This window comes from Cucurbita maxima, unplaced genomic scaffold (assembly GCF_002738345.1).
Source record: "Cucurbita maxima cultivar Rimu unplaced genomic scaffold, Cmax_1.0 Cma_Scf00012, whole genome shotgun sequence".
In the NCBI taxonomy this organism is placed as follows: Eukaryota; Viridiplantae; Streptophyta; class Magnoliopsida; order Cucurbitales; family Cucurbitaceae; genus Cucurbita; species Cucurbita maxima.
In genome coordinates, this window is record NW_019272028.1 from 647,947 (window position 1) to 657,878 (window position 9,932).

General features: G+C 38.3%; 4 protein-coding genes across 5 annotated transcripts in view; 1 reads left to right on the top strand and 3 right to left on the bottom strand.

Moving 5' to 3' along the window:
• Positions 1-663: 663 nt before the first annotated feature.
• On the bottom strand, positions 664-1,915 carry LOC111487424 (ethylene-responsive transcription factor ABI4). The gene has a single exon (XM_023134822.1). It carries the CDS (start codon positions 1,809-1,811, stop codon positions 834-836), a length of 978 nt encoding a protein of 325 aa, XP_022990590.1. The 5' UTR covers positions 1,812-1,915; the 3' UTR covers positions 664-833.
• A 2,159-nt stretch (positions 1,916-4,074) lies between these two features.
• On the bottom strand, positions 4,075-4,861 carry LOC111487426 (LOB domain-containing protein 21-like). The gene is made up of 2 exons (XM_023134824.1): positions 4,747-4,861; positions 4,075-4,716 (listed from the first exon to the last, which is right to left on the bottom strand). The coding sequence occupies exon 2, from the start codon at positions 4,619-4,621 to the stop codon at positions 4,088-4,090; it is 534 nt and encodes a 177-aa protein (XP_022990592.1). The 5' UTR covers positions 4,622-4,716; positions 4,747-4,861; the 3' UTR covers positions 4,075-4,087.
• A 1,746-nt stretch (positions 4,862-6,607) lies between these two features.
• On the top strand, positions 6,608-8,706 carry LOC111487470 (U-box domain-containing protein 1-like). The gene has a single exon (XM_023134879.1). It carries the CDS (start codon positions 6,608-6,610, stop codon positions 8,603-8,605), a length of 1,998 nt encoding a protein of 665 aa, XP_022990647.1. The 3' UTR covers positions 8,606-8,706.
• A 1,045-nt stretch (positions 8,707-9,751) lies between these two features.
• LOC111487549 (abscisic acid receptor PYL4-like) overlaps positions 9,752-9,932 on the bottom strand; it is a 1,581-nt gene continuing 1,400 nt past the window's right edge. Inside the window, exon 2 of one of the 2 annotated variants that reach the window (XR_002719097.1) lies at positions 9,752-9,909. The gene's annotated coding sequence lies outside the window, so the exon portion shown is untranslated. Of the gene's footprint in view, positions 9,916-9,932 lie in introns of both variants that reach the window. The other variant, XM_023134999.1, reaches the window with a different exon arrangement.

The window sequence follows — 9,932 nt, forward strand, 5'->3', positions numbered from 1 at the left end:
AAAAAAAAAAAAAAAAAAAAAAAAAAAAAAAAAAAAGAAAAGTAGTTGTTTTCAAATGAATCCTTAGGAGATTGATGAAAGGTTTGCATGTTGGATTAACAAGAAGGCAGAAGTTCCCTATACCTTCTTTGACTTTTTGCAGCCATGCATTGACAACTCAAAACCCTAATTCATAAACTGAGCTTTACCTCAGGTTCCAGATATTACACTCTAATTTATCAAAATTAATTAACTCCCAATAAATTAAAACAATCTTAAATTTGAAAAACATAACAAAGCAACAATCTCAACTGTAAAATCTTGGTTTAATCATATCATAATGATAAGTAAGAACAGTAATTAACATTACAAATCAAACTTATGGAAAACGATCAAAACAAAAAAAAAAAAATTAAGTTTTTATTGTGAGAGACAATTGTTGATACTTCCAACAAATGGAGAAGACGAGTTTGAACAATGAAGCAAGCAACCTCATCAATACGCCTCTATTTCTTTGACTCTAAGCACCAAAATTCAATCCATATCATGCAAAAACATCAATTCGATTGATCAATTGTGTGAAAAAAAATCGAATCCAGATGATCGATCCAATTACCACAACCTCTAAAAAGAGCTCACACACACCAAATATATATATATATATAGATATGTATATAATAAAAATCTGAATTTATCATATTACGAACCAGTAGTAGACCATCGCCATCGCCATCGCCGCCGTCTCAAGGCGGTGCTGGTTACATGCAAGCCGAGATTCAAGCTCAAATCGACAAGATGTTGTTTTCCGTTGAGTTTGAAGGAGACCCATTGTCGCAAAAACCACAATAGTGATCTCACAAGTCAAAGAAGAAAGGATCACCGTAGTCCCAAAGAGAAGGAAGATAATCTTCATCATTCTCCAACGGCCAGCCCACCGCCGGAGATCCAGGCCCAATGGGCCCAACAACCAGATCTGAAACGAGCGGAGGTGGTGCAACTGGCGTGGGGTTAATTTGAGGGGAAGCAACAAGTAGGGGATTAGGGTTTTGGTGGTACGAGGTTGTGGAAGGTTGGGATGGAGTGGCAATAGTGGTAGTAACAGTGGAAGTGGATGGAATTTCATTTGAGGGAGCGGAAAAGGCGTGGGGGTGTTGGGTAAGTTGGGGTGGGTATTGATGCACTAGATTGGGACACATTAGGGTGAATCCAGGAGATGGATAAACCCCATAAGGGAGAAAATTAGAAGAGTTGGAGGAGGAGGAGGAGTGATGAGATGTCATAATAGGGAGAGAGGAAGCCATGGAGGAGAAGGAGAACGCCGCGGCGGCGGCAGGGCGGGGAAGGAGAGGGCGGAGAGTCTGGAGGTTGTTGGAGCGAGAGGAGGATTGGGAAGAGGAGGAGGAATGGGAGGAGGAGGAGGAGGCTTGGAGGTTAAGCTGAGCTCGGGAGCCGTAGAGGATGATAGCGGCTCGGTCATAGGCACGGGCGGCGTCTTCAGCGGTGGAGAAAGTGCCGAGCCACTTGCGGGTGCGTTTACGTGGCTCGCGGATCTCGGCGACCCATTTGCCCCAGCTGCGTTGGCGGACGCCGCGGTAGCGGAACTTGTTGTTGTCGGGGCCGCCCTTGCCTTTTCTTTTACGGGCGCCATTGGTGGGTGTGGGAGAAGAAGGGGTAGTGTTGGCGGAGGTGGAAGGAGGAGGAGGAGGGGGAGGGTTTGGGGGAGGTAATAATGGGGAATTAGGGTCAGGAGAGGGAGATGGAGAGGAAGAGGAAGAGGAAGGGTGGTCTCGGGGAGGGTGAGGGAAAGAGGAGGAAGGTGAGTGGTCGTCCATAAAACTAGACTAAAAAAGAAAGTGAAGGCGTCGGGGCCTCGTTCAGAGAAATGGATCAGTGAGGGGGGAAAGGAAGGGGGAAGAGGGTTGGGGTTTGATTTGGCTGCGATCTCAGTTAATGGTGGAAGAGGGCGGTGGTTTTGAGTGGATGTGTTTATATACACACACACACACACTACTACAATACAATATAATACCAATATAATATAATATATATATATATATATATATATAGAGAGAGAGAGAGAGAGAGAGAGAGAGAGAGAGAGAGAGAGTTGAAGTTGGGGTTCTTGGGCTTGGTGGAGTGGTTTTCTTGCAGCAGGGAGCAGAAGCACATACACGTGAGAGACTTATTTCGGCCGCCTCTTTCTTACTCTTATCTGACACCAACAAATGAAAAAACAATGAACATAATGGGATGGGAACACTTCGTATCTTTAACCCATTAGATTGAATTTCTCGTTATCATTCACATGCACATTCAAATCCACTCGACGATTATACAACTTTGAATTTGAATTCAATACTTATTACAAATTCAAATCTCGTTCAAATAATTTTGTCTTCCATTGTTATCTTATTCTTATTGTCTATTTTCAATTCAATTCTCACAAAATGCATTAATTAGTACAAATTGTAATTGGATCTATCCATTCTATGAAAATATGTACCTATTAATGGTTCTATTTTTATGTTTTTTTTTTTAAATTTATTTAAGATGGTTTTCACTTCTTTTGTATGCATTAAAAAGAATTTAAAAAAATGGCTAATTAATAACAAAGCAATCAATCTAATGGATATTTGTAAACTTAATTTTATAACACAGAACAGAATATTAATTATTGGTTTTTAAATATTTGTATTTATATACAACGGGGTCTTATTATTATCCTAATTAATTGTTTAAGTATATACAACAAATTATTATATGGTGGTTTAAATAATATATGAACGTTGATTTGGAAGAATTTGATGTAGAGCTTGATTTGTTTGACCTTTATATTCATTGAAATATGACATTTATTCTCCTTGAAAACCGTGAAGATTTTTAGAATACTTATTATTTAAGTTACAACAAAATTAAAATGTAAGGAATAAATAATTTAAGAGGGAAAATTGGGGGAGGAAGAAAAGGGTAGTGAGAGGGAAAGAGTTGGGAGAGTGCATGCAAAGGGGAGGAGGTGTCAGGACGTAAGAGGAACAGCGAAGGCGTAGAGGGAGACGGAAAGAGAAAGCATCTGCATGTGAGCGATGCCAAAGTGGGGGGACACTTCCACAGTGCCTCGGTACTCGCAAAAACTTACTTATACACCATATTTATTGCATCACCCAATTTCATTTTCGCCTCAATTCTTTGGAATCCCAATTTAAAAGTCCCAAATTATATATTTGTTTTAAAATTAATGCCCTTTCTCTTCTTTCAAATCAGTCCTATCCAGTTTCGTGAATGATGGATCATATAAGGCCTAGGCTTGATGGGCCCAATGGGATTTCGGGCCCAATCTCATTTTCTCGACCCAATACTTTCACACCACACGTCCCCATCTTACTATTTCAACTAAACCCCCTCCCCTCTCTCTTTCATTGGACCTACACAACCACCAATCCCATCCACCCTTTTTCCTTTCTTTTTCTTTCAAAAAGAAGAGTAAAATAACTTCTTCTTTTTTTCTCAATATGTATCCCTTCTATGGTGAGAACTTGAATCTCAGTAACCGTTCATCTTTGTCGAGGATTATTGAGAGTGAGTACACATTCGTTAATTTAGTGAAAAATCATGGGTTTAGAAGCGAAGAATACTATCTTTATTGATATGAGACCTTTTGGGAAGCGTAAAGGAAAGTCATCAAAGTTTATGCTTAAAGAGGAATGATTCCTAACATTATTCGTTTTAACTCATTATATTATCGTCATTTTAATATTGTGAGGTCGATGACGTTATATAACGGACAAAGCAAATAATATTTACTAATGATGATCTTAGACTGTTTTAATGAGTGAAATACCGATGTGCCAACAAGGACATCACTAGACTTTACAATGTTATTCAAATACCAGCAATGTGTCATCGAGGACGTTGGGTTCCAAATGGGTGGATTGTGAGAACTTAATAAAGAAACATTTCCCTAATTAACACATTCTCATGCCAATTCTTACTGTCATGAATCTAAAAAAAAATTCGAGATAAAAAAAAAAAAGAAGAAGAAGAAAATGTTCATGAAATCATGATGAGAAAGAGAGAGAGAGAGAGAGAGAGAGAAGGAGAGCACAAAGTTTCAAGCTTGAAATGGATATGGAAAATGGGTAAAGTCACATAAATATCCATATTGGGAGATATCATCAGAACTCTGCCCAGAGAAACTCAATCCACCATAAGACATATTAACAACACAACTTTCCAAAACACCCAAAGAAGAAGAAGAAGAAGAAGAAGAAGAAGAAGTATTATTATTATTAGCAGCAGCATAACGAGCTAGGCGAGCCTTGGCAAGAGCAAGATCATGTTGAAGCTCCGCCATTTTAGTCTGCAACAAAGCTATGGCGCCGATGCATCCATAAACAGGATCTCTCAGCCTAGCCTCAGCCTCATAAGCCAAAGAGTTCACAGTGTCCTCTCTCTGCTCCTCAGGCACCTCCGTCAGAATCTTGCTCACATTACTCGCCCCAAACACTTTGTGAACTTTGGCGAATTTCTTTGGTTCATCAGACCTAAAATAAGGCGCAAATATGCAAGTGGGCGTGCATCTTCTTTTCAGCAATTTGCAGGCTGCACAAGAAGAAGAAGAACGAGTATCATGGCACCCTCTCATGCCTGCTGCTGCTGCTGCTGTTTCATCATGTCAGTCAAGAAATAATGTCATCTCCTCTACAACAGGATGTGTCTATATATATATTAAATGGTGAAGGGGGGTTGGGGAGAGAGTAATTGGAGAAAAGAAGGCTTGAAACAGACAATTAAAGGAAAAAAAAGAAGGAATGCTTTTAATTAAAGAACATGGGGTGCCATTATTTGTGTTCCTAACTTAGGATGAGACATCATATTTCATATATAAAGCAACATAGTGATGATCTGTATTAAGAAACTAAAAATAATGTTTTTTTTTTGAAAAATTATTAGAAAATGTTAATGAAAAGATTAAAACTTGGTTAAAAGAAAAGGGATCCAAAGGGCATAATTGAGTAAGGGTAAAAATGAGAGAGAAAAGGGAAGGGGAGTTATGATGAGGAAGGGATAAAAACAGTCCCATCAAATGAAAATGGTTGGGGCAGTGATTGAGGGAAACAGCCAAAGTTCATAATGGAATTCCCAGAACCCACTTGTTCACAAACTGGTCGTCGTTTTCCTCAAACCACACACGCACACACAACAAATAGTTTTGTTGCAGACGAGAAAAGAAAGAGGGAATTTGGAGGAATGATTTTGATTGGTTGGTGGTTTGAAAATGGGCCGGCCCAATAATTATTAACGTTGATATTTTGATGGAGGAGGTTGGATTGTGGTTTCTGTAACCCTTCTTTTATTGTGCCATCTTCCCTTCCACTAATTTCCTTTTCTATCAATCAAGTAGGCCCCTTCTTTAGATTGCCTTTGTACCATTCAACGTTTCAGTGGGCCCTTTAATAATGGGGAGAGAGAGAGAGAGAGAGAGCACTCAAATTGGGCTTCATCGTGGGCTTGAAGTTTGCGAATGTTGGGCTTTTTCTATTCAAGCCCACTTGAGAATAGTCAGCACATTTGTCCATAGTACATCCACACAGAAACTTCCATAGTTCTGATACAGTGATAGGTTGTGATTTTCTTTGTTCTTTTTTCTTTTTTTTTTTCAATTAAAGAAACTTCTGGGAGAATTTGTGCCCTTTTAGCAGAACCAAAAGCTGCCGAGGTTAACATGACCAAATCTCTCTCATTTTCATTATTTAATCTTCTGGAAAGATATTAGATTATGAAGAAAAGTAAGCATTGCGCCCCTACAACGTCAACTTGTTCAATATGGTTGGTGAACCTGTTTACCATCGAATCAAAGTATATAACAGTCAATTAAGCTTTTAAAGAAATATTTGGATGCATAATTTAGTTAATAATTTGGGTATTGCTTAAAAAAAGATATGTGCATGTGTTTTGTGATAGTTGGAGTGTTATTTGTTTGAACAATTATTAATGAAGGGACATTCATTTATTGAAAATTGGACAGAAGAATAGCATGTTCTTATTAAAAAAAAAAAAAAAACAAAGAAGAAAGACTGACCCATTTTTTTTATCATAGAAAATGAGCATTGTTTGGGGGCTTATGAGCTGACTTTTCAATACTCACTCCTAAGAACCCTCCAAAAGAACCAAAAAAGTTGAAATTTTGCAAGAGAGATATGAGAGGAGACTGCCCACAAAGTTTGACTTTGTACAGTTAATGCATAGTTTTGAAAAATATAAAATTGATTGGGCATTTGACTATTTTAAGGAGTCATGAAGTTGCTCCAAGTGGCAGCTACCAACAAGTCCTCCTATTGTTCATACAGTCAGCCAAACAAAAAGAAACTGACAAAACCCTTAGAATTACTAAAATGTTTATTTCTTTTTCCCAATGAATTAAATAATTTTCAAGTTTGAAGGAGATTTGTAGCTTTCCTCCTCGTAATCCATGTCTGACCTTATGTAAACGTTGATAAAGAAGGAATGAAGTGTTAAGATCGCACAATAACGCACCCACTTAATTTAGATGAGATGAGATGACAAAGAGTAAAGAAATTGTTCCATATATATGGCTCTGTATATGTCTGAGTGTATTGATGCAATGAGAATGGCCATGGATGTTGCTCTTTCCTCCCCAATCATGGCAGCTTCAGCCTTTTTGCCTTATGGGTCTCTGCTGCAATCACTGATTGTCTTAGCCAACGAAGTTTGTTTGGAGGAGAAGGCGAGTTTTGTGCAGGCTCGGACCGTCTCAACCATGAGAAGAAGAATCAAGCTTCTTGCTTTCTTATTTGAAGAGGTTCATGAATCTAATTCTCCTCAGCTTCCTCCATCTTCCCTTGTTTGCTTCACTGAACTCTTCTCTGTAGTCCGAAGAGTTAAGCTTCTGATTCTAAGCTGTGAGGAAGGAAGCCGTCTATGGAGTTTACTACAGACAGAGCTCATTTCCAATCAGTTCTATCAGCTAGTTAAGGAGATTGGGAGAGTTCTTGATATTTTACCTCTCAGCTTCTTGAAATTAACAGATGATACAAGAGAACAAGTGGAGCTTCTTCACAATCAAGCTAAACGATTCGAGTTTTCGGCCGATGAACGCGAGCTTCGAAGAAGAGATGAGCTTCTTGAACTAATGATGAACAAGAAGAACAAAGATTTGGCAGAGTTTTTCAGTAGTGTTGGGCTGAGAAGCCTGATGGATTGTGACGAAGAGATATCAAAACTGGAAGTAGAAGCTCTTAAACAAGCAGGAACAGGTGGAATAATGGTGGTTTCTAATATAAACAATCTAATTTCTCTTGTTCGACATGCCAAAACAGTGGTTTTCAGTAAGAAAGAACAATTCAACTTGAAGTTTCAACATCATTCTTGTTCTTCTATATCAATGGATCAAATTCCAGATGATTTTCGCTGCCCCATTTCGTTAGATATGATGAGAGATCCTGTAATTGTATCATCAGGACATACTTATGATCGTAATTCAATAGCTCAATGGATTGACTCAGGGCATCATGTATGCCCCAAGAGTAATCAGAGGCTAATTCATGTGGCTCTCATACCAAATTATGCACTCAAAAGTCTGATGCAACAATGGTGCCAAGAAAACAACGTTAATTTGTTTGAACCTACAAAACCATGTTCTTTCTTAAAGAGAAGCAACAGCAGACGATACCGTTCCATTGAACCGATCGATCACATTTCGGCGTCGAAGGCCACCACCGACGCTGTCAAAATGACAGCCGAATTTCTGGTGGGGAAGCTTGCAACCGGATCACCAGATGTTCAAAGACAAGCAGCATATGAGCTCCGGTTGCTAGCAAAAACAGGGATGGATAGCCGAAGGATGATTGCGGAGGCAGGAGCAATACCGTTTCTTGTGACATTGTTGAGATCTGGTGATCCAAGGATTGAGGAAAATGCAGTGACGGCATTGTTCAACTTGGCAATCTTTAACAACAACAAGATCCTGATAGTGGCAGCAGGGGCAATAGACAACATAACACACATATTAGAATCAGGGAAAACAATGGGAGCAAGAGAAAACGCTGCAGCAACAATATTTAGCTTAACAATGGTGGACGAGTTCAAAATATCGATTGGGGCGAGTCCGAAAGCGATACCGGCATTGGTGAGGCTCCTGAAAGAAGGCAATTCAGCCGGGAAGCGCGACGCCGCCACTGCACTATGCAATCTGGCTCTTTACAAAGCCAACAAAGCTTGCATTGTAGGTGCTGGGGCAGTGCCATTGCTGATTGAGTTGCTGACAGATGAGAAGGCTGGCATAACGGATGATGCGTTGCAGGCGCTGTCTTTGGTTTTGGGCTGCTGTGAAGGGCTGCAGGAGATAAGGAAGAGCAGAGTTTTGGTGCCTTTGCTGGTTGATCTTTTAAGATTTGGATCTCCAAAAGGAAAAGAGTGTTCAATTACAGTGTTGTTGGGGATGTGCAAAGATGGAGGAGAGGAAGTTGGGAGGCGGTTGTTGATGAATCCTCGGAGTATCCCTTCGGTGCAAAGCTTGGCAGCTGATGGATCATTGAAGGCTAGAAGAAAGGCTGATGCATTGCTAAGATTGCTTAATAGATGCTGCTTTCCATCTCAGCCATGTTGAATAGCAGAATGTAGAGATAACATAGCTTAAGTATCTATATTTGTGCAAACTCTAAACATGGATTTGTTCGGACATAGGGCTTAACCATAAATCAAAAGCAAAACCACGAGCATTTTTATGCTCAAAATAGACAATATTATACTTTTATGGAGATCCGTGATTCCTAACATAATATTAAAGTCATGTCTTTTAACTTAGCTATGTCAATAGAATCCTAAAGTGTGAAACAAATAATGTATTTTGTTCAAGAGTTTCATAGAAGGAATCGAAAATCGATCGAGGAGAGGTTATTCGAGGGCTCTATAAGCCTCAAGAGAGACTTATCCATTGCCATGAGAGATTTCTTATGTTTAAAGTGGACAATAATATTGTGAAGGCTCGTCTTGATTAAGAAGAAGTTGTTCGAGAGTTCTATAGAGCTCAGAGGAGGCTCATCCATTGGCATGAGGTATTTCTTTGAAGGTCCGTGGTTCCTAACATTCTCGACCATGCGGTGATAATAAATTTCTTTAACGGATTGGCATGTATTAGGGATGAGTTTAACTCAATCATACAAATTAAATTTAAAACTTTAGAATTAGTGGGATGAAATGGAAACTAAAAAAAAAAAATAATAATAATAATTATAGAGATGGATTATTAATTTCATTATCATAAATTAAAAAAAGAAAAAAAGGACAATTTAAAGTATAACAATGATAACCACGATAAGAATTGATTAGAATAATTGAAGTGTTAGACTAAAAACAGTGGAAATGAATGAGTCCGACATGGGCGGCCTCAATTTGATTAGTTTGAGGTTTAAACAAAAAGAAAATTGGAATATCCAAATTAAATGTCTTTCACAACTTGCAAGACAAATTGCCGCTCCACATCCCTAATTACTGCCATAAATTGCATATAGTTATTTTTTTTAAAAAAAAAAAAAAAAAATTCCAAGTTGCCATTTTGCTGAGAAAAATAAATAAAAATAAAATATTACTAGTCAAGCGATTGTTATTTTTTCCCCTACTCCAAGCTTTTAATTGCGGTAACTCACAATATTTCCATTTAAATATGAATTTAAAGAAAATAAACGCCGTAATTTAATACAATTTCCCAACCCTAATTACATGGGGAAAAAAACATCCAAAATGAATATACATACACATAATAGAAAAAAGGGCATAAATTTCTCATAAATTTCAAAAAAGTCCAGCCCTTGATAAAGATCGTAACTACCATTCCAAGGAGGAAAAGAAAAAACGAATAAGATACCAATGCAAGTTAAAGTCGGTTTCCACCAACCAAAAAAAAAAAAAAAAAAAAAAAAAAAAAAAAAAAAAAA

Excerpts from the sequence above, each read along its gene's own strand:
- LOC111487426 (XM_023134824.1), bottom strand. The coding sequence starts at position 4,621 with ATGAGAGGGTGCCATGATACTCGTTCTTCTTCTTCTTGTGCAGCCTGC.
- LOC111487424 (XM_023134822.1), bottom strand. The coding sequence starts at position 1,811 with ATGGACGACCACTCACCTTCCTCCTCTTTCCCTCACCCTCCCCGAGAC.
- LOC111487470 (XM_023134879.1), top strand. The coding sequence starts at position 6,608 with ATGGCCATGGATGTTGCTCTTTCCTCCCCAATCATGGCAGCTTCAGCC.